The sequence below is a fragment of the Aotus nancymaae genome, unplaced genomic scaffold (assembly GCF_030222135.1).
Source record: "Aotus nancymaae isolate 86718 unplaced genomic scaffold, 86718_ANA_hifiasm-v0.15.2.pri h1tg000041l, whole genome shotgun sequence".
NCBI lineage: Eukaryota > Metazoa > Chordata > Mammalia > Primates > Aotidae > Aotus > Aotus nancymaae.
Window position 1 is genome coordinate 43,978,992 of NW_026988455.1, and position 24,556 is coordinate 44,003,547.

A 24,556-nucleotide genomic window follows, 5' to 3' on the forward strand; every position below is an offset into this window, starting at 1 on the left:
CCAAGGCGAGTGGATCACTTGAGTTCTTGAGTTTGAGACTGGCCTGGACAACATGGTGAAACCCAGTCTCTACAAAAAATACAAAAATTAGCCGGGCATGGTGGTGCATGCCTGGAGTCCCAGCTACTTGGGAGGCTGAGGTGGGAGAATCACTAGAGCACAGGAGGCAGAGGTTGTAGTGAGCTGAGATTGCACCACTGTACTCTAACCTGGGCAAAAGAGCCAGACCTTGTCTCAAGAAAAGAAAAGAAAAAAAAAGAAAAGAAAAGAAAAGAAAAAAGAGAAGAGAAGAGAAAAAAGAAAAGAAAAGAAAAGAAATAAACAGGTAATAAACGTAGGAAGGTCACTCTCTGACCTTCTCTCACCCTTCTTCTCTGAAGTAGGCCATAAAAGAATCCTCTGGCCTGTCTCTCTAGTAGGCCGAAAGGCCCCATTTGAGAGGTGCCCTCCCTATGCCTGGAGGAAGGGAATATACTTATCTCTGAAGACACAGGGACATAGTGACCAATCTGAACAAAGAAGCCTTGCTACGTTTCAGCCAATCTTTTACCATTAGATCATAGCCCCTTTGGCCAATCATACTTTCCACTTCCTCATTAAATGTAGCATAAAAATACACAAATGTGCCTGTTTTTTTTTTGGTGGGGAGGTCTTCATTCCTGAAAGCTTCTGTGTCGTATAAAACATTTTAAATAAATTTGTATGCCTTTCTCTTGTTAATATGTCTCCTGTTATAGCGGTTCTAGCCACGAACCCTAGTGATGGGTGAAGAAAAGATATCCTTTTTCTCCTCTGCAGTAGTCTCAGGGTGGGTAGGCCTCTGCCCAGCCTCCTTTGCAGGTAGAGGTAGCCGTGCAATCCACTTCTGGCTATGAGTTGCTAAGAGAATGCTGCTAGGGGCACAACCGGGCAACCTCCCCAATAAAAAGCCTTGCAATGAGGAATTTCTCCCTTCCCACCTTTTTTCTTTGCTTTTTCTGTTTCCTTCCTGCAGAAGTCCCTGCAGAGAAGATGTGATGTTTGAAGCTATGGCAGCCATCTTGTAACCATGGGACCACAAACAAGAAAAACAAAAGCCAAAGAGTGAAGCATGGCAGAGCAGAAAGATGGAAAGAGCCTGGGTACTTGGGAGGGTCACTGGGCAGCTGTACCCACCCTAGACTGCACACCCCTGGGCTTTAAGGAAGTGACAAATATCCTTTATTCTATCTCAAGCCAGTGCTTCCCCATCTTGTTTGGTGTCATGACGCTCATAGTGCCCTCTGGGGAATACGGAGGAGACTGCTGGCACCTGAGGTGAACCATGCTGGGGGCTTCAGCTGCCCTAGGACTCCTCCCCACCTTGACGCTTGGGGGGATACACATCTCTGCACATCTCTTTGTGGCTCATCAATAGGCCTCACTGTACAGGTTGAAAAGTTCTAGTTTAAGCCATGCTTACCCGTTACTTGACTGAATGCACTACTAAGTAAAACCTGGACTCACTTCTGGTTGTCAATGGAAAGTGACGAGATTGATAAGATAGCATACCTTCTCTAGCAACATATAAATATGCAAAAAATACCTAGCCCAAACCACACCGTATGATTCTACTGACAGAGCTATTCTTTCTTGTCAGTAATGGGGCCACTTCCTGATTAACTACAGGCACATTTCATGAGATCCAAATATACAAATGTACTTTTATTTTTTATTTTTTTGAGACAGAGTCTCACTCAGTCACCCAGGCTGGAGTGCAGTGGTGCGATCTTGTCTCATGCAATCTCTGCCTCCCGGGTTCAAGTGATTCTCCTGCCTCAGCCTCCTAAGTAGCCAGGATTACAGGCATGTGCCACCATGCCTGGCTAACATTTGTATTTTTCTGGAGATGGGGTTTTGCCATGTTGACCAGACTGGTTTAAACTTCTGAGCTCAAGTGATCTGCCTGCCTTGGCCTCCCAAAGTGCTGAGATTACAGGCATGAGCCACCTCAGCTGGCCTATAGGAATGTTTCAAATGATGTGTTTGAGAGTATATTCACAATGGTTGAAGAATTATAGATTTTAGGGAAAAAAGTTTCATTTTATCTAGACGTTTGTCATAAGGGTCAAGTTACTATGTTTTTTATATGGTTTTAGGTTTGGGTACACGATGCCCTTGGCAATAACTGATTTTTCTACAAGCCTGACATTTATGTTTCTGAGCAAGTCCCTTTTATCAGCTTCATCAGTGCTTACCTCACAGGGTTGATGGGTGCATTAAATAAAATCATATCTGCAAAGTTCTTGGCAGACTACATTGCATACAGTACACATCAAAGACATAGTTCTTAGGATTATTGTAAACAAAAATGTAAAAAGAATATACATGAATTAATGGTAGTCATAACTGATTGGATAAAAAATATCTTCCATATGGGTACAGTAAAATAGTATATAAACATTACTACAAAAGTGCTATAAAAATATGAAGCTGTCACCATTCCCCAGAACTCATGTAATTATTTCAACCCGAGGCCAGCTCTCAGGTGACCCACCTTCCTGTTTTGGCAAAGAAGTGCCATGCTCCGGTTACATCTGAGAGCTGTGTATTCTTCAACAAAAATATCCAGTTCCCCACTTTTCCAGAGATCACACTGAGAAGGCCTTATGTGGGAGCCCCTTGTTTATTAAGAACTGTTTCTATGTCACGGAAAGCCAGGAAATGAATTTTAAATCTGTGTTATCAACAGAATGACACATGGGACAAATGACAAGAGCAAACTGGGGAGCTCTGCTCTCTCTCACAGTGCTTGGGCTGATGAGTTCAATGCATTTGTTTGCACTTGAAAAGTCTGATGTATTAATTATTGTTACAAACATAGATAAAAGTGATCAATGCACATCTTCTTGGAATTCAACTCTTTATGAAGCAACGTTGTCACTTTGGTATCCCTTCTTGGTTCAACCAACCAGGAGCACCTCAAATATTGCATTTGGATAATTATGAAACATTTTCTGAGCACTTACGCCAAGGACAATGAGCGATACTATCAGGGATGTGCAGTTCTTGCCCTGTAGCACTCTTCCTTTACCGTAGGCATCACACAGAGCTCCAGGCCAGCCATTTTTGCTAACCTGTCTGCCTGACTCACTTTGTGTAGATTTTTCATTAAATACCATTTGCTTTCTATTGTGTCTCTTTATACAACTATTATAGTCTCTCAAGGGCCAAAATTTTTCATTTTTTCCATCCTTACAAGCATCTTGTTTGGACTTGTTTGTGAGCACACAGGAGACACCTCTGGGGACCTACAGGTATACTTGGACAGCACTTGACCATGGGCCTGCCCCCTCCCCCGCAGATGGGGCAAGAGCCGGTGAAATTTGGGTATTTGACCGTAACCTTGTTTGTTTCCACATGTAGCGGAGATCTGGTGTGACTTCAGTTACCTGGGGCAGTTTAACAGTATAGCCACTGCTGTCGTATTAACATTTTCCACTAGTCCTGTCTTAGGCAGGGCTTGTCTGTGGGGCATGTTGGCATTGGGAAGTCCTCATTTCCCGGGTTACTGTCTTGTGATGAGATACTAATCAAAGCTAAGATACAAAGAACTCTCTGAACTCATCCACACCCAATCAGAAACATACTGATTATGGATTGACTCATTATTAACGATTTTGTCTATTGTGAAGGAGGCTGCCTTGAACAAGGAGTCAGGAATTGTAAGTCTTAGCTCCAATTTTGCTATTAAATTATGCTGCAAACCTTAGAATCTTCACTCAGCAGTTCTCTGGGCCTCTCTTGATCTGTAGACAAAGAAGCAGAGGCAGATGGAACACATTCCCATCTAATTTTACTGATACACTCAACTGTCTACAACTATAATAAAGGATTAAAAAAGGACATCAACCTATAAAGAGGGCAGAAGATTGGAAGAGGCTAAGAGAAACAAAATTTAGGAGTCTGAAAGGCATATGGACAGGTAGTAATCAATTCAGCAAATTCAAGAGAGGAAAATCCTGAGCTACCACTGGGAAATGCCACTAAATACATACCCAGGCAAAAACCCTTCCCCATTCCAACAGAAAACTGGAGGATTTGATCTCCCTGAGGAAGATATAGAACATGATATGTGGACCCAGGGCCGCCAGAAGTAATTGAGGGAGGAGAGAGAGGAGGTGAACACCCATTCCTGCCAGACGTCCCAGAAAGCTGACAGCCAGGTCTTTCTCCTCCAAGCGAGAAACTGGAAGCATCTCCTATAGGGAGTCTGACCAGCTCAATGGCGTGCTGGCCAACAAGCTCTGCTCAACTGTTTCAGTTTCCTGTCAGGGTTTCTTTCCTTTTCTTCAAAGACAGAGTCTTGCTCTGTTGCCCAGACTGGAGTACATTGCTGTAATAACAGCTCACCACAGCCTCAACCACCCGGGCTGAAGCCATCCTCCCATCTCGGCCTCTGAGTGGCTGGAACTATTGGTGTGTCACCATGCTTGGCTAATTTTTAAGTTTTTGTAGGGTTGGGGTCTCACTATATTGCACAGGCTGCTCTCGAACTCCTGGGCTCAAGCGATCCTCCCACCTTGGCTTCTCAATGTGCAGGGACTAGAGGTGTGAACCACCACAGCTGGCTTCTAATCAGCTTTTTAGTCTCCCATTCACACCTTAGTTGAGCAGACAAATGAAGATTTCCAAAAAAATCTGAAGAAAACCTCCAGTATAGAACAGGAAGACTAAAACAAAGAGAAAAAGGCAGCCTAGATGAAAACTGAGACTAAAAAGAGAGAAGAGACAAAAATCAGAGCAAAACAAAAAGCATAATCCTAATATCTTCAGGAAAAGAGAGAAATTACAATCATGCAAAAAGGAAAGACTGCTAAAAAAATAAAATCTCAGTGAACGAAAAAGAATGCTTATAAAATATGGTAACGGAAATTAAAAACTCAGTGGAAGGATTACGAGATGAAGTTGAGGAATCTCTCAGAAACTAGGACAGAAACATAAATAGATGGGACTGAAGAGAGAAATGTAGAGAAAATTAGAGGACAAATCCAGGAGATTCTGTATGCATAAAAGGAATTACAAAAAGGAAAACGAAAATAGAGAGGAGGAAATAAGAAAATAGTTAAGAAAATTTCTCCAAACTCAAAACATGAGTTTGCAGGTTGAAAAGGCCCCGAGTGCTTAGCATGCTGGCTGAAAACAGACCTATGCCAAGGCCTAGCATTATGAAATACTGAGACACTGGGAGAAACTGAAGAGTTTACATGGTTCTGCAAAAACAATAAGGAAGGAAAGGAAAGGAAATATGCAGCAGATCAGGAATCAGAACACTACTGGATTTCTCAATGGTAACTGGAAACTAGAAGACAGCAGAGCCTTCACCAGGTTTAGAAAAAAAAAGATTTGCAATCTAGAATTCTATGCCAGCTAATCTATCAATCAAGTGTTAGGGTTAGAATAAAGACTTAGACATGCAAGATCTCAAATATTTTGCCTGCAATGAATATTTTTCATACTGGAGGAAGCTGGAGATTCTTCTGGAAAATGTGTTCCACCAAAATGAGGGAGTAAAATCAAGAAAGAGGAAGAAGCAAAGAGGAAGATGTAGGAGACGACAAACAAGGGAACCGATACAGACAAGAGGTGACTAGGACCCCCAGGATGATGCAGCAGGTAACGTTTGTACATCAGGCTCTAGAGGGCAACCAGTCCAGTCCAGGCTGGTCGGAAGGGCCCGGTGAAAACTGCGAGACGATAAAATGAACAGAACCTCACGCGCTTAAGTGGTGTGAGAAGCAATGAAGACACTGGTGGAAAGCTTAGGATTCCATTAAGGAAAAATACACAGAAAACTTAGCAAGCTGAAGAACAAGACAGTTATTTATTACCAGAAAAACAGGAAGTCACGCAGGAAAGGAAACTCAAACACTATTCACATGGCCTTAATAAAATGCTCCACATCGATCAGACTACAGTCAAGATGTAACTATACTGGGAAACGAGAAGAATGTAGGAGGAGGGGGTGGGAAGAGTGCACATACGCAGTACGTGCAGGTGCAGAAAAGACAGCTAAATCGTCATCTTCTACAGTGGGCAGTTATCAGCTAATGCTTATACCCGATAGATCAAGAAATAGCAATATAAGCATGTTATTTAGAGATAGCGAATTCATTGCCAAAGGAATCAGCTCAAAGAGCTGGAAGTGATTGCATATGGAGACAGTACTGTGTAGGGAGAGGCAGACCAGGACTTGCTTTCTTTCTTCACACATGTTAGACGACTATTTGTTAAACTCTGGGCATAGAATTTTGATAAAAAAATAAATGATTTATAAATTTTAAAATCAATCAATACATTAATTTTTTTTTAAATAAATAAAAGGGCTAGAAGACATGATGGCCAAAAGTCCCTCCTGTTTCCAAAGCTCTGTGATTCTTTCAGGATGAGTTTTGCTACTTAGGTTGGAAAGGCAGGAGGATGAACAGGGAAAAGGCAAAGCCTCAACGGGTTGCCCAAATGGGCTTTGGCCTGGCCTTGGAATGCCTCACCTCTCTCCTGTCACAACTCAGTGACCACACAAAAAGCAGCAGGTGAGGCTGCGTGGAATTAGGAGGACGCCAACCTAGATGCACTTGTGTATAAATGAAAGACAAAAACATCTTCGCCCAGACAAAGGGCTTAGTCAGAACCATTCTTCCAGTGTGATGACAAGCAATGAAAGAAAAGACAGAGAAACACTACCATTAATTTTATTTTTGCCCCGTGTAGCCATCAGAATGAAATTTGCATTTTAGCTAACTCCATTTTGAAAACAAGTCGGGTCATTTTAAAGTTATTTTGTGCCCTTCCACACACTAATTTTTAATAGGGCTGGCAATAAAAATAATGAGCTCCTTCACATCATTATCCATTTCACCTTTATTACTTTCTCCTTGAAAACAGGTTATTAAATGATTACATTTTAGATTAATATTCTGAATGGAGAGTTTACCATCGTCTCCTAGTTCCCTCGTTGCGTTTACCCAATCCTCCTGGCACCCATAACAATCATGAGCTAAATGCAAAGCAGGTTGTGGTAGCGGCATTGGGTCTGCCTGTGGGGAGGCTGGGCCAGCTTGGTTCTGTGAAGTAAATGAGTCCTCGGCAGCAGGTTTATGTTAGAGGACTTCCCCGGTGAAATTCCTCCCCCAAAAATCAACAAGTCCTTTAAATTACAGGAGATAAAGCTGACCACTGTGGTGATGATTCCATAGATAACAAAAGGATTAAACAGAGGATGTTGGGGATCAAGTTTCTACTTGCCATGGAAGAAATTCTGTTTGTTACTCTTCCTGTATATTTGAGGAATGTCAGAGAAACAAAAATAAATCTTGGGATTCTTTCAGAGCCCCTAACGAGAGGGTCTCTGGATGGAGGAGACATGGCCAGAGCCGGTAACATGAACCTGGACGTTTACCTGTTACAGACCCCAGGCCCACACAGGCACCACTACTTCGCATACAACACAAGAGCTAGGCTCAGAAGGCAAATGGGAATACAGTGGCTAGGGCAAAGGGAAACATCTCAAAGACAGGCCATGGCAGGGAAGGCAGCTGATGGGTGTGGACAAGCTCCTGGGAAGGTGCGGCCCCACGTGAGGTTGCTGGCCAGGGGGGCTGTCTAGGGTGAGATGAAATTTGCATAAGGCCAGCTTCACCCAAGAGGGCAACTATTACCTGGACAAACCAAACAGCAGAGTGATACGGTCAGGGTTGAGAGGGGGATTCTCCGGGCTCAGAAAAACCAAGCTGACCTTTAAGCAAAGAGGGGGAGTCAGGGGAGGCCAAAGATTCTGAAAGAGAATTACCCTGTTTGACTACAGAACTAAGGATCTCTGTAGATTGAGGGAGGTCAAGAAGAGCTGCTGGGCAGAAATAAATATATGTTGGCTTTGGGTCAGAGGAACCACACTGGGACGCAGGTTTGGGGCTGGTTGAAGCATTCCCCAGAGGAGTTGCTAACCTAAAACACCTTCATTAAATGAAGTTTAGCCTAAAGCCGCCTCCTTACGTATTTAAGTTCAGCCTAAAGGTTTTTCTGTACATCCATAACTACAACAAGCAGACGTATAAACCAACTATAGTTTACATCTGTGCCAATCGCTGAGTCTTGGCCAATCAGATGCAGCCAACTGTTCAAACCTGTGTTCAAATAAGGCAAACGTCGAGCTCTGACGAAGTCAGTTCTTTCTGTACCTCTCTCTGGTCTTCTGTACACCACTTTCATTTTGCTGACCATAAATCTTCTTCCACCATGTGTCTGCGCTGGACTCTCTGAATCTGCTATGATTCTGGGGGGTTGCCCGATTCACACACTGTTCACTGTTCAAGTAAACTCCTTTACATTTAATTCAGCTGAACTTTTTCTTTTAACACCTTTAAGGCAAAAAGTCACTTTTGCTTAGGGCCTGCCCAGGCATGTCTGAGGTATGAGAAAGGAACGGAGGTCCTGTTCTTCTTACTAGAATCTGAAAACATCCACTTTGCTATGGTTTTATATTTCGGGCATTACATGTTATGTCCTCTTAATTTCTTGAAAGAGTCCAGCTGTGTCTCAGCTGAACCACAAGGCAGGTGCCATTTCACTACCCAGAAAGAATAGAGAGGGAGAAGAGTTTATTTCCAAAGAATTTTTTTCTTATATCTCAGTGTGGGTAAGAATTTCTTAAAGAGCTTGCCAAAATGCAGATTTCAGGGCCCCATTTCCAGATGTAGATACCCTGATATAGGAGCCAATCATACTGAGAAGCATTTCTCCTGAGCCTCAATGAAGGTGGGCAGAGAATTGAAAAGTGTCTACAGAGGTACATTCACTACCAGCAAACCATTCTTCCAGAGAAATAGCACTAGTGTTTTAAGTCAAGGAAAATAAAGACATGGTGTTTTAGTCCCAGAATTAAGAGGCAGAGAATGGATAAATAAGTCATTTTTTTTGTCAGTTAAAATACTCAAACATTGGCCAACAGTTTTCCCACTTTTTTGGCAATATGATTTATCCATAAATTGGATCTATTAAAAAATCTTAGTCACACACAAAAAGCACCTAGAAATATTATCACACATGAATTCCTCAAAAAATGTGAATGTTCTTTGAATTAATGCTGAATCCTAAATTATTCTTCATATAATGTTAGATCTCTAAAAAATTCACTTCAATTTCCTGCCCTGGCAGAAATATATGAGGGATCATTTGAAAAGCTAATCACTTCAGAAGTAATTCTATAATTTGTCAAAAAGGAAAAAGACATCTGGTAAAATCCAGGTGCAGACTAATGCGATGTAAATCCATGTTTTTTCTTCTACTTTGTTTTTTTCTGGGGTGGGGAGGAAGAACTAAACTAACAGGCATATTATAAAGCTTCTACAGATTCCTTTTTTTTTTCCTTTTGAGGCAGGGTCTCACTGTGTTACCCAGGCTGGAGTGCAGTGGCTTGATCATAGCTCACTGCAGCCTGGAACTCCTGGACTCAAGCAATCCTCCCATTTTAGCCTCCCAAGTAGCTGGGACTACAGGCATGTGCCACCATGCCCAGCTGTTTTTTTTTTTTTTTTAAATAGAGAAATGAGTTCTTGTTAAGCTGTCCAGGTTGGTCTCGAACTCCAGGGCTCAAGTGGTCTTCCTGCCTTGCTTCCCAAAGTGCTGGGATTACAGGCGTGAGCCATCACTCCCAGCCAAGTTCCAATTTTTTCAGCATGTGACTCAGCTACAACTAGAGAGAGATGTGACACCACTCAGCTTCACTGGTAATGCCAGCATGCCTACAATGGTTCTAATTTTTAAAATGGAATATTCTTCTCTTGAGAGACTGAAGAATAAGGAAGGTTTTTGCTTCTTCTGTAAACATGTGGCATCATTTACTTGACGACTTCATTTCTTGACACTCGGGAAAGGGTGACTAAATCCTTCTCTTTACCAAGAATAAATTAATGTGACCATATTTTCCCTGGTTCTGTGTGTTTGCTCCAGACTAAGTAAGATTCAGATGATAAGATGGGGTGGGGCAGTGGGTTCACAAATTATGTATTGCTAACAGAGTAGAAGTGTTATATAAGGGCGTGGGTCATGGCTATCTGCTCCCAAACTGTGTTAGCTGCCTTATCAGAGGGGTATCAGAGGGGTTCCTCAGCTTACAAGCATCTTTGAGTAATTCTCTGTAATTCACTGTAAGGGGTATGATGTTTTGGCATGCTGAGTCTTGGCCAGACATGTAGTGGAAAAAAATTTATGGATGGCAAAAGGAAAGTGGTGTATAGAAAATCGATGTGAGGCACAGAAACAAGTGGCTTGGTCAGAGCTCGGTGTTTGCCTTATTTGAACACGGTTTGAATAGTTGGCTACATTTGATTGGCCAAGACTCAGTGATGCCAAACCCTTTAATTTATCCCATGTGTCTGGAATTAGCTAAGACATTTCTATGAGTATTTACAACCAGCACAGTACCAGGGAATGTGTTACTGATCGTCAGACAGACTTGGTAAATACTGGAGTCCCTAATTGCACAGATCACTAAAAAATTTAGGATAATAAATGATAATAAATTGGTTCCGTGATTACTTCTATAAAAGTCTAAACTATAAAAGTCTAAACTGATTCCTGTTCTTGTACTTACACTCTAACTTTGTAAAGCTTTGACCGTTTCCTCTCTTTTGTAAAAACGATCCTATGTCCGTCTAGCTTTCGCTCCATGTGTTGTGGTTGTTTTTATCCTGTCTCAACTCTACTTTGCCATGCTGGGGCCCAGAGCTGGCAAACTGTATCCCACAGGCCCCTTGACCAGGTCCTGTCAGTCAAGGCACTGCAGGAGCTGGATGAAGTGGCAAGAGGACAGAAGCCATTGGCTTTCCTCTGTCATTTCTCTTTCTTCCATTTCGGGGCAGGTGGCTATGTTCTTGCACTATCCCAGCTCTTCAGGTAGCATCCTCTGCCACTGTTCCTTCTCCACGGTGGCAGCACATCTATGTTCTAGTAACATGGCAGAGCTGATGGTGGGAGCTGCCTCCTGCAGTTATTTACCTGGGTTTCTGCCACTACCCGCTTCAGTCTTCCAGCCTCCCCACACTCTGTAACCAATTCCCTTCGAAATTCCAAGTGTGTTTTCCTTTTCCTGAAAGGACTTTGACTAACAAAGTACTCCGTGATGGCTTTTTGCCAAAAACATCATGCCCCTTACAGTGACACCCATGGGGAAGCTGCAAGGTGTTAGTGTCTCAAATCGCTTGGTTATTTTATTTCAACAAACGTTTTGTAGGGCTTACTATACGCCAGGAGGTGTAAGTGCTTTCTGTTATTTCATTTAATCTTTATAAAAACTCTTTGAGGGCAGCACTACAGTAATTCACATTTTACAAATGAGGAAACATGAAGGGCAAGTGACTTGCCCAACGTCAGATCACTAGAAGTGGCAGTTTGAGAGCTAATGTCCTAAGTGACGATTTAGCAAGATGCATGAGCATCTTTACCCACCACCATCTGAGGTGGTGGGGGTAGGAAGGTCTGTTTGCAAGGTGGAAGTAATCAGATTAGGAAACATAAAAGAACGAAGAGTCTGAAGAGGAAGAGGTCATCTTCAGTGTTTAGCATCAACAAGTACGTCATCCCGCGAGGGGCTGTGCAGCCCTAGAGTGGTGTCTAGGTATGGCAGGTAGCTGTGAAGTTCATAGCAGGTAACACAGTTGTGCTGTCCTCCCCTTGAGATTACGGTTAGGGGATTGGAATCACTAGGAAGTTTGTGCAACTAACTTTGTTTTCCCTTCATTTTGTAAATATTAAAGGTTCCTGCTGACCTTGCTATATCAACAGAAGATAGGATTTTCTAAACCCAGCGGGAACATCTCTAATAAAAGTCTTTTCTCAATGATTACGTAGTGATTTGGAGTCCACCTGGAGAATTGGAAATAACTTGAGGAAACAGCTATTTTAGGTTTCTGATAAATTTAAATTAATGTTAAATTTTTAAAGTGTTTGAACATTCTAACATCTTTGCAGATGAAAATCCTCATTCAAAATCCCATGGAAAAAGAAAAGGCAAAAAGATGAGGAAGAAGAGAACTTCTATGGATGTCACCAAACTTCCACTAAAAGCATAAACTAAAACTTATCACCTGAAGCTGTATATTCTATATCTGTGCTGTTGCTGGAAGTCATGGCTCCACTTCTTAGCCATGTGGCCTTGATGTAAGATGGAGACCATAAATAGAATAACCTTACAGAGTTGCTGTGAGAATTAAATCACTTGATATGTATAAAGGGCTTAACACAGTCCTTAATAGGGTCCAATAACTAGCTGCTATTGTATTAGATTATTATTGGTGATTTGAAGTAAGACTGATATTATGATAGAAAAGTTGCCCTTGCCATGCTGTTTTTAATAAGCAAAATTCACCAATAACTGATAGAACAAATAATATAGGTGGACATTAACGTAAGCCCATTGGCCAGGCACTGTGGCTCACACCTGTAAGCCCAGCACTTTGGGAGGCTTGCGGATGTATTTTTTAATCCAAGAAATTTCAGATTTCAACAAGAGACGCATTCTCCTGGATAACGACGTTGATGGGGAAGTGAGCATGCACAGACCTTATCTCGTAAGGGAAGCTCAGTGTAATACCCTTAATCAGGTTCTGATGATTATTTGTACATGACAACAAATAGTACAAATGGTAGCCAGCTCCTTTGCTATTCTGCCATTTGTCAATCCAGAGCCTCTTTTTTTTCCATTTCTAAGAAGACTAAGTTCTACATTGATGTGATTGAAGTCCCTCTGCAGCATTCCTCTGGGGCCCTTCACGGTAACTGTGTGTCCCTTCAGAGTAATGTCCACATTTTCTGGAATGTCGACAGTCTGATTGCTGAGAATGGTCTTCATTCTCACAGTAGATGCAGCAAAGAAAAGCTGCCTCTGTATTTCTTAGTGCTTAATTTATACTCTTTTAAAAGAACAGCCTTCTTACTAGTAAAGAAAAATGCAAGTATCAAAAATTCAGAACTTGGATCTCACTAGTTGACTGGGAAGCAAGTGCCCTTGATGGGTTCTCTTTATTCCTAGGATCTGCGTGCTCTAACACAAGACTGCACGGTGCAACCTGAAAATATGTTCTCCCAATCAGTAGGTTAGACACATACTTTCAAGATAATACTTCTTTTTTCTTTCCTTCCTCTTTCTTTCCTTCCATTCTTTTTTCTTGGAGTACATTAAAAAAGAACAAGTTGCTATTAGTTTTTGAAGTTACAAAAAATAATCCTTAAAAAAAAGGCGTAATTCTAAGAGACAATAATGTCCAACTGTAGTATATAATTTAGGTGTGGAGGTATCCAGGTACTAATCAATACCCTGCCAACCTAAGGATTCTAAAAAGACTGACAGAATGACAACTGTTAGTTGAAGTATTTACAGCTTATTTTAGCACAGATATGTGTAACATAATGTCAAAATCAGAAAACAGACCACTTTGCCTGAACAGAAAAATGATTCATAAAGAGAAAAATCTCATATGTAAATTATAACATCAACATTCAACATATTTTCTTTTCAATGAATTTTTTTTCCAGGCTATCTGGATTAGGTTTTGAAAGTCAGTTGGCCAGATGAGATTTAGAATAGTGTCTATTCACTGCCTAAAGAAACACCAAGTAGGACTAGGTGGGCTCTAAAGGAAAAAAAAAACCATAGAAACAAAATATGGCAATTTTTTTTGTTTGCTGGTGAAGTCTGCCAATTGAATGATGTGAGTTGGGCATGGCGGGTCAGGGAAATAGGGATATTGCTTCTGGGAGTTCCCAAGCTGTCGTCTTCTGGGTTCTTTAGTACCTTCATGCCTTTTACCCTTATGATTTCCCTAAGTCCATGATTAAGACCCGAGGCCTTGCTATCAGCTTCTTGCGCACATCAAGGCAGGTGACAGTACAGATGAGTGAGGCAGAGGGTAGTGACCTAGGGGGTCCAGGGTTTTTCCCTCCAGCTGATAAATTCCAGGAGGAAACAGAGCCAAAATTATAAGGTGTCAAAGATACTGATTTTGCATAAGAAGCTGGGTATTTTAGTGAAGTTGCTTGGTTTTTAAAGGCTGGCTTATTGAAAAAACACTCTGGGCTCACTGAAATGCTTTTGTCTGATGGCCCAGTTCAGTGGCATGTTCCAGGATGGAGTTCCTGGTGCCAGCCTGGAGCCCATGCCCCCTGCCTTTCCATAGACTTTGTAGGCACCCAGCTCCTTAGATTAAATCCCTTTCTGGTTAAGATAAAGTGGTTTCTTGTTCTTGCAACTGAACTTTGATTGATAGTGAAATATAAGATACCAAATTGCAGTTTGGAGATACAGTGCCAAAGAAGATTAAAACAATGCACTTGTTTTCAATACATATTTGAAAGAAAGGAAAAAATATCATAGATAACTGTTTTTTATTTCCCCCCTCCAAATCTGTTTGCCAGCCAGTATCAGCATAAATAAAAATACCGAGAATGACAACACAGCTCTGGGAGCATGCAGAGGTAGCTTCCAGGATGGCCAGGGATGATTGAGAGTCAGGATGAGGCTGTGTCAGATCCCGGGAAAACCTTATGAATACCCAAGAGTCGAATACCTCTGGTCAAGAGACTCGATACTTAACTACAACCACCACCACCATCACCACCACTACTGCTACCAAAACAACACAAAATAAAACCCTTTTATTTTTGGCTGAAAATCTCAGTAAATGATTTAAGAGCACATCCGATTATATGTCCCAATAATTACCACAGCAGCAAACTGTAAGAAATCATCATGGCCTCATATGAGAATTGTTTTTTACCTTGCTAAGAACTTCCTGCAACTTTCCAGCTATCTTTTGGGCTGCTATTTATATTTGAGAGCAAAACAACTTTATATAGACCCACGTGTTCAGCTGCACCAAACAGACAGGAAAGATTGTTGCTTGACTAATTTCCATACCAAATTTAAACATTCAACAGTAAGTATTAAACATTAATTTGAGTCATTTTAAATTTCTCCAATCCAAAGAAACTGACCAAATCAAATAACTCTGTATAGCTTAGATGAGTGAAATAATTTTTAATAGAGCCTTATTTGTGGCTCTTGGAATAGAACAATGCAAACTTAGGCCCAGCTAAGATCTGTGGCTTGCCTTGCTACCCACTTGTTCTACTTTTCTGTACCTAGACTAGCCGCCTAACCTGCCGCCTACCTAACCTTGTATTAGCTGAGAGAGGAAGAAATAGCAACAAAAAAGAATTACTGTAGCAGGTCCAACTAGCAAACTTTAACTTGCCGAAACACTAAGCTAGACTTTATGGATATACATACATTAAAAATAAATCTACCATATTTACTCTTCTTCCTGGAAAGCAACTCAGCTGCTAGGCTGGAGATGGAAAATGACTTAAAGCATAAGAAATTCTTCACTTGCATAAATCTGATTTTGATTCTTGAGAGCTAGGTTTCAGTAAGAACTAGTCTAACATTTAACAGTTAATTATTATTTTACTTCTGTTTTTAAAAATTTGTTTCTACTTTTATAACATTTTATAGATTGCATAAAACAGTGCACACAAAGTTGCTAGAGAGTATACAATTTCCAAAAATGTCCTGGGTTTCTGTTACATTCAGTTTTCTAAAGATGCGCTCAAATCAATGGTAAAATGCAGACAATCATATGATATTTCATTATTTTTGGTAAAACTATTCTCACTATTGTGTCTTCTCACAATATTAACTGTGACATCCACTTTATGCAGGATCTAATAGACAATTATTGAACCCATATCTATTAGTCCCTCTCTTGGAATTAAAGTTAGTTATAAACTACATATATAACAATAGACAATAAAATAGTGTATCCCATAGACAATGTGATCTCTTTGTAAAGATGTTATTTTCTAACACTAGAACCAATGTTCAAGAATATTATGTTTATAAAAGGAAAAATACCAAATAAAAAATTACCTTTTCACTTAAGAAATGTCAATAATCCACCCTAATACTTAAAGTCACATTAAATGTTTTAGAGTCACTGTATTTGTTGCCTATGGCTGCCATAACCAGTTATAAGCACAGTGGCTTAAAACAATACAAATTTATTATCTTACACCTCTAGAGGGGAGAAGTCCTAAAATTCAAGCTGTGGGTAGGCTGTGTTTCTTTGTCGGGGCTTTAGGGGAGAATCTGCTTTCTTGCCCTTTCAGCTTTAGAGGCTGCCTGCATTCCTTTGCTCATGGCCCCCTCCTCCACCTTCAAAGTCAACAACACAGCATCTTCAACTCCTTCTCTCTCTGACTTCTGCTCCTTTTTAAAAAAATTTTAATGTGATTTATTTATTTTTTAATGTTTGTGGGTAAACAGTAGATGTGTATATTTATAGGTTACACAAGATATTTTGATACAGGCATGCAATGAATAATAATCACATCAGGGCAAATGGGGTATCCTGACCTCTGCTTCTGATGCTGCGTCTCCTCTTCTGACTCTGACCCTTCTTCTTCTGTCTTCCCCTTACAAGAACTCTGTGATTATAGTGGGCCTATCTGGATAATTCAGGATACTCATCCCATTTCAGGATCTTTAAATTTAATCTCATTTGCAAAGTCCCTTTTGCCATATAAGGTAACATATTCACAGGTTCCAGGAATTAGGATGTGGACATCTTGGGGCAGGGGGCATTATTCTGTTTACCATAGTCACTAAGATCACACATACCAAAAGAGAATATTATAATATCTTTGCACTACCTGTGTAATATTAACTAAGAGTGCTTGCTTTAAAGAAACACATTCCTAAAAAATCTACTAAAATAAAAATGATGAAAGATTTGTCTTCCTCCATCGAGCCAAGCATATCATTTCTACACGACATAATAAACAACTGTAAAGAAAAATCATGAGGGCTTTTCCTCCAATGTTCTTTTGCCACAGTAAAAATCAAACATGTTTTCTCTCCAACTTACGAGGCAGATGACAGGCACATCCTGGTTGCTAGAGACGACGTGTCCTCATTTAGAGATATTGTTTCAGGCCTGATGTTGACATGGTAACAGCTGGATGGGTTATTTGACCGCACTAAGTATTACCTGTTTGAATAGAGCGCAGGCCTGTCGTGTGGATAGTGCTCACTGACATATAAGGAAGAAGATGAAATTGTGGTCGCCAAGGAAGCAGCTTCAAACAGTGATGGAGTGCTAGGCACCAGGTCTGGTCTGTGTCGGGATCCCAAGGCTGGGAACGAAAGCAACACACACATTCATGAATCTCAAGAATAAATGCAGCTTTAGTATCCATAATAATCTAAATGAGTCAAAGGCATTCATTTTACCTATTGGGCTGCAAATTAAATTATGAATTAACTGTACTCTTTTCTGAATTACAGCAGAAAAGCAAAATAGCTTCTTGCAAACGGGTTATACAGAAGGGAAATTGCATTAATTTACAAAATGGCTTATGGAAATGATATGATGAATGTTCTTTCAAAAGCCCTATAAAGTGATTTACTATTTCAAAAAGTTGGCATTAAAAAAAACTCATAGGAATTTAAGCAGATAATTTGACAGAGATTAAAAGGATAACTGGCAAGTGTATAAACAGACAGTGAACCTTTTTGCCCTATCTGTGTTTCTCAGGTTGGATCTAAGAACCCAAATTTTTCAAGAGCCAGAAAACAAATACTTCAACAGACTAACAGCCAGCCTGCCTTAACCCCATCTGAGCATGTAAATACTTCTAAACATTATCCAGGACTCTTTTTGACATTTTAGCAGCAAAACTATCTTTTCAAAAAATGAGAAAACCCTTATTTTTTTTTTTTTTAATTTAGGGGCCCATGAAATTACTTATGCAAGAGCCCATTCTTGTGAGGAAGGAGGAATGTTCAAGGCCGAGCCCATCTCTCTGGAGTCTAGGTAGATGGACTCTTTTCATCATTCCCCCAGACTGACCTAAAGCAGATGCTAATACATTGTAACTTTAAGGTGTTCCTGGTATTCCTTTACAGGCCCCACAAATTCAAAATTAAGGATTCTTAGTGTGTAAATGTAAAGGGACCATAATAGGCATTCTCGTGTGAGTGTAAGGTTCTGGATTTTGGATTTGAAGGGTATAGGCTGGACTCTGGTCTGGGAAACGAGGCGACATATTGGGATCTCTGTCTCCAATTCAAGTCGGAATGGAAAACTGCAGCGATGGGTAACAGATGACTGTCATATAAAACCACGAATGACCAAAGTGCTCCACCTTCAAAAATTAGAAAGGCTTCAACTTTAATGTGACACCTGGCTTGCAATCGTCAATATGCTTGGTCCCAACTTCTCATTAAATGGAAAGAAAAACATGAATACTGTCCGTAACATTGAAAACTGAGTGTCAAAAGTAATTTGATATCAGAGTCCAATGAATTGCCACTCCTTATAAGGTAGATGGAGCTGGTCTTCGACCTAGGTTTTGGGCATACCAGCTTTACTTCACAAAGCAGACATGACCTGAGTGACAGAGCAAAACACATTTGTCTATTGACTCAGTCCCAGGTCACACATCATCAGGAAGGTGACCCTCAACCCATGAGGAGCAGCTCTTTGAGGGAGAGAAGTGTTTCCTGAGGCGCCCATATCCTTCAGTTTCTTTCTAAAGCCAGTGTGGTAGGCAGAACTCTAAGATGACCCCTAATGACCCATATTCTTGTAAATTCTTTCTTCATTGTGGGGCCTGCAAACATGATGAACTGTTATTCCTGTAGCTATGTGATGTGACCCGGCAAAAGGGAGTTTGCAGATGTAACTCAGGTTACTCTGAGTTGGCTGACATCGAGCTGGTCAAAGGGGAGATTATCCAGGGGAGCCTCGCCTAACCGTACGAGCCCTTTAAATCTGGGTCTAGAGGTCAGAGACCAGAAGTTAGAGTCAAAGTGTTGGGGCTGACTTGCAGGACATTCTGTGTTTGAAGACAGAGGGGCTGCATGGTAGAGAATGTGGATGGCCCCCAGGGCTAAGCACGGTTCTTGGCTGTCAGACAGCAAAGAAGCAGGGATCTCAGCCCAACAGCTACAAGGAGCTGAATTCTGTCGACAACATGAATGAGCCTGGAAGAGGACTCGTCTTCAGCGCTTTAAGAACTCAGCCCAGCTGACACCTTCATTTCAGCTTTTGAGATCCTGAGCAGAGAATCTGTGTGAGTTGCAACCAGTCTTCTGACTTACAGAACCATCGGCTACTAACTGGGTATTATTTTAAGCTGCTAAGTTTGTGATAATTTGTTACATGGCAATAGAAAATATAACCTTAGCATACTGAGAATGCCAGAAAACAAACCGTTAAAAACTAGAAGGAAATTCGGTGATGACTTGGTGCAAGCGGAAGTTCCCCAAGTACAGAGCATGATTCAGAGACTCAACATCGTGCATGAAGAGGACTGCCAGGATAAGCTCATTTTATAATAGTCTGCTACATTTTTATTTTCAAAGAATATGCTCAATAGGTTTTTCTTTGACCTCCAGAGACTTTTAAAGGTGTCGTATCTCTAAATTTGAAGCAATGAGTAAAATAGGTCTTTTGAAAAAAATACATTGTGTGCACTACTTACCATGTTTCCAGCCTTTTTAGATGCTGTGTAGTATATTTATTATACTTTTAATTTATTTTTCCAAATTAACAATTGGATCCACTGCTTTAACTTTAGAGGTCAGATACTACTTGAAAGCTTATCTAATATAATCTTAAAATAAGGTTATCCTATTTCCCAGACTACAGACACCTGTAGTTTTGCATGTGCTATCAGAAAATCAGGTAGTATAGTGGGGGAGATGCCAGTGCAGGAAGCTTAGGAGAAGGGGGTGAATGTCTGCCAGGAATTGGAGACGTCAATTCAGAGAGGATCATTACTAACTTTGGATAAAAGTTAGTTTATAGGAAGATGAAAAAGAAAGAAACCAAATAGCACATATGGATAAGTGCTGCTGAAGAGGGAAGAGAAATAACACCCCGTCCTAAAGGCTGAGGAAAAGACAACCCCTAGAAGAGGTCTTAACTCCTGTAGAAAGCAGAAGACATTTTCAGGAAATGCTGAGAATCTCAAAATAATATACTGATCTCTAAAATGTCATTTCCCCATGTCTGATTAGAAGGGAAAAAATGAATGATCAACTTGGTAGACAGAAAAAAGTATTTGACAAAATTTCGTACTCATTCTTGATTTAGAAAAGAAAAACTTTTAGCAAAGTAGGAATAAAAAAGGAACTTCCTTGACCTGATTATGGGTATCAAATACAGCAAACTTCTTTTTCAACAGTGAAACATTAGAAGCACTCCCTTTAAAATCAGGACAAGACAAGGCTGTCTACAAGCACCACTTCTATTCATCATTGTACCAGAAAGAAAGACAAAATAGATGTGAAGTCTATGTTGTAGCAACAAACAGCTAGAAAACCCAATCTTAAAAAAGGTACTATTTTAAAAAATCCAGAAAAATAGTCTATGTCAATATCTTTGCATCTATCCAAGAAATAAGTCTAACAAAAGGTATATGTGCAAGCCACACCAGAAAAATATTAGAAAACTTTATTTAAATTCATTAAAGTGCTCGCTTTGGCAGCACATATACTAAACTTGGAACGATACAGAGATTAGCATGGGCCCTGTGCAAGGACGACACGCAAATCTGTGAAGTGTTCCATATTCTTCCTTGCTTTTTCCTTCCTACTTCTTTTCTTTCCTTCTCTTGGTACCTGCTCATGGTTATGAAGCTTTCAAAGTAAAGAACACGAAGTACCTCCCGAGTATTACCAGTAGGTATGAAAAAAAAACCTCATTAAAGAAGACCTAAATGAAGAGACAATTTACTGTTACATTGCGTGCGTGTGTGTGTGTGTTTACGGATGCATGCGTGTATGTGTACATGCACAGAATAAGGTCTAGAAGTGAAATCAACAAAATGTTAATATTTGTTACCATTAAATGGTGGAAGTAGACAATTTTCTTTTTGAGTCAATATTGTCTAATTTCTATCATAAACCATAAATTGTATTTTTATGTGGTAGTTAAAACTTACATGAAGTGTATCTCACTGTGGCTTGCTTGCTTATTTATTTATTTAAGATAGAGTCTCGGTCTGTCACCCAGGCGGGAGTGCAGTGGCGCAATCTCAGCTCACTGCAACCTCCACCTCCCAGGTTAAAGTGATTCTCATGCCTCAGCCTCCGGAGTAGTGGGATTACAGGCACTTGCTACTATCCCTGGCTAATTTTTTTGTATTTTTAGTAGAGACAGGGTTTTGCCACGCTGGCCAGGCTGGTTTCAAATGCTTGACCTCAAATGATCTGCCCACTTTGGCCTCCCAAAGAGCTGGGCCGGACACTGTAGCTATCCTTTAAAAACTTAATTAATAGATTTTATTTCTTAGAGCAGGTATTTTTAAATTTTTCTTCTGCAAATTTACTTGTATAAATAAATCACAAGAACTTTTTTCTCTTTTAAAAAGTGACATATCTTTACCTTCTTCATCAAGGCTACTAAAACTCTGTCCTTCAGTCAGCAAATCTCGCTTCTCATCCTTCCATTCCTGGTTAATTGAGGACACAATCTCCTGTGATGTTGCTTTTAAGGCGGCGATGGAATTGCACCGTTTCTTAGAAGGTGAGGCCTTCAAAGCTAGACAGAAAGGAAAATGTCAGATAAAAGACATTTATTGTAAAATCACATTAATATTTCATTTAAAAGTGAATATTCTATTATTTATTAACATTTTAGTCATTATTTGAATAGAAGACAAGAGGTTTATTTTATATATATGGAAAGGAAGATGAAATTGTCTGTTTCATCTGATGAACACGATGAATGAGCTGTATTATTTGTCCAAAATGACTTGGCTTAAATCAGAATATCCTAGAGCAAATTAAGAGTGAAAATTTCTGTCCAGATTTTGAAATAAAGTCTTACTTGAGGTAAAATTCAAATGTTTTACTGCTAAAGAATCATTTTCACCCCTCTAAACAATGTTTTTCTAGTGCTGGGAGGAGGATGGGCGGGTTGATAAGTGCAGATGGTAAAGTACGGAGAATTCTCACGACCCTGGTTTTATTAACTTGGGAATGGGAATTTCTAAACATGCCAATGTTTAATCTTATGCTCATGTTGCCCAATTTAGCCAAGTTACTTCTGGTTGCTTTTTCTTTCTGTGAATTTCCACTGAAATTTCCTACACTTTAGGTCTTTTCTAAGTCATGGTTTTATGTCAGACATATAATTCACTCCCAATCTTTGTCTAAACAGCAGTCAACAAGTTCAGAAGTGTGTTGGGAACCTGAACTAATGAAAATGTACTTCATCATCAATCATGCTTGCTGAAGCCTGGGGCTTGACGGAGGACACGTCCATAGAAGTTGCTTAAGCAGCAGCTGGGCCATCCTTATTTACACTCACGCTTTGCTGCAATAATTCTTCTTGGCCTAATATTGCTAGAGAATTTCACTGGAGGGACGGGGAGAGGGCAGTTGAGGCCAGTTTATGCTTTCCCTTGATGTGTTTTTGGCAGCGTCTCTCTTCCTTTAAAAGTCTGCATAAAGGGGGAACCTGATAGTAAATGCATTAGAGTAATTGTGTTTAGCCTTGGGAATCTCAGAGCTTAGATTACAGCTCATCTAGGGCCTTCCCAGAGGCAGCTTGCAAGAACTTAATTGGAGAAGGACTTTGGGAGACACGAATGAGGGAAGAATGGGGGGCAAGCTCTCCATGTAAAGAGAAGGGAAGGTTTCTTTGTCCCTGGAGCAGTCTTAGATTCATAATATCATCATCCTAATAAATAACATTTGCGGAGGGCTTTAGAGTCTGGAAGCCAACATTCACATTGCATATCTCAAATTATCCACATGTGTGAGGAAGAGGAAGGCCCTTTTCAAGGTCCAGAAACTGAGAATAGAAAGGTTGTGGCTTGCCCAAGGTCACAGAACTGGGACGCGTGAACCTCAGGTACTGAGGATAGAAAGCTTGTGGCTTGCCCAAGGTCACAGAACTGGGAAGCGTGAACCTCAGGTGTCTTTCTTCTTAAGGTGTTTACTTGGTGCTTCATTTTCTAACTCTTTAGCGTTCTATTTTCTGGTTAAACTGAGGGGAAACAAAAGATAAACCTTGAATTTGTTTTTCTTTGAGGGGAAGAAATTTTTGAATCTTTAAAAAATAAGCCATGTGTACCTTAATTCTCCACTCTCTCAAACAGCGATTACACTTGTTTTACAGGGATGAAGTCACTATTCACACACTGGCCTCTGCCTTAACATTTTATCTGTGAACATTTATTTATTTATTTGTTTATTTATTTATTTTTGAAATTTTACTTTAAGTTCTGGGATACATGTGCTGAGTGTGCAGGTTTGTTACATTGGTATACATGTGCATGGTGGTTTGCTGCACCTATCAACCCATCATCTCTATCTGCTAACTTTTATAGACCTTTAATAAACTCCTGTTTTCAGTATAGTGTTTTAAAACTTCTAAATCAGAGTATCTCAGATGTGGGTTGGAAACCACTAGGTATCTGAGACCCTTTCAGAAGAGCTGTGATGTTAAAATTATTTTCGTCATCATCATAAGACATTATTTGCCTTTTTCACTTTCATTCTCTCACATGTGTAGAGTTTTCCAGATGTTACATGACCTGTGATACCACCACAGATTGAATTCAGAAGCAGTTGTGAGACTCCAACTTATCTTCTATTAAGCCAGACATTAAGGATTTCAGAAAAAAAGGTAAAACAATGCCATTGTTCTCACTAAATTATTTGTGGAAAATAAAATTATTTTTTGTAATTATTTATGTTAAAATAGACTGATGTTAACATACAATTTTTTGTTACCTGGTAAGAATTAATAAATATTTTAAATTTTTCTCAATTTTAATTTCTAATATGTGAAATATAGATAGCTATCACTCACATATATAAAAGCTCTTTGGTGTCCTCAATAATTTTTAAGAGTGTAATGTGGCCCTGAGAACAAAAGGTTTGAGAACTGCTTTTCTATATCACAGTTCTTAGGTTAATGTTTTTCTCTAAACCAAGAAACAGCTATAATCAAAAGGTTTTCGGCAGCATCACGGAAATGCGATCAGGATGAGAGCCTTGTAATGAGGGGAAGACACTCAGGAGAGCTATACTCATGGCATTTTGTGGAGTGAGGGCCAAAAGCCTGGAAAAAGAAGGAACTCTTTGTTCTTTATCAGCATCACACATAATGAGGAACAGAGAAGGCCGGAAAACAAACCTCTGCCAAGATCACATAGCACCACAACAAAGAGTTCACTTTTGTCTCAAGTGGTGAGTTTCTTCCTTAAAGGAATGATCTCACTCAGCCGATAAGGGCTTGGATTTTGCAGAAATTCAATTCTCAGGATCGCAGGATCTCTTTCGACTGGGTAACCTTGAAAGCTGGTTTGGGTGGCTGCTTGCTTCCTTTTTTGTGGCAGAAACGCCTGGATTTGTCCTGGGCTCAACCATGGCTGACCATAGGTATCCTGTGCCCATTTCCAGCCTTGCATTCTGCCACTCAGCTGCCTCTGTGTTCACTTTTCAGCTCACCCTTCTGCCTTATTG

The 24,556-nt window shown here is 40.2% G+C and overlaps 1 protein-coding gene and 1 non-coding gene across 7 annotated transcripts in view; one reads left to right on the plus strand and one right to left on the minus strand.

The window, feature by feature from the left end:
- The window catches only part of PIP5K1B (phosphatidylinositol-4-phosphate 5-kinase type 1 beta), a 351,464-nt gene that overhangs the window by 89,563 nt on the left and 237,345 nt on the right, over nucleotides 1-24,556 (minus strand). For all 6 annotated transcript variants that reach the window (XM_064361684.1, XM_064361689.1, XM_064361686.1 and 3 more), the window contains 2 exons: nucleotides 21,465-21,620; nucleotides 17,061-17,205 (listed from right to left, as the gene is read on the minus strand). In XM_064361684.1, the coding sequence (XP_064217754.1) occupies nucleotides 17,061-17,205; nucleotides 21,465-21,620 (301 nt within the window). The remainder of the gene's footprint in view (nucleotides 1-17,060; nucleotides 17,206-21,464; nucleotides 21,621-24,556) is intronic.
- Nucleotides 20,550-20,653, plus strand: LOC135268770 (U6 spliceosomal RNA). Its single transcript, XR_010337123.1, has one exon. It is a non-coding gene; the product is annotated as a U6 spliceosomal RNA (small nuclear RNA).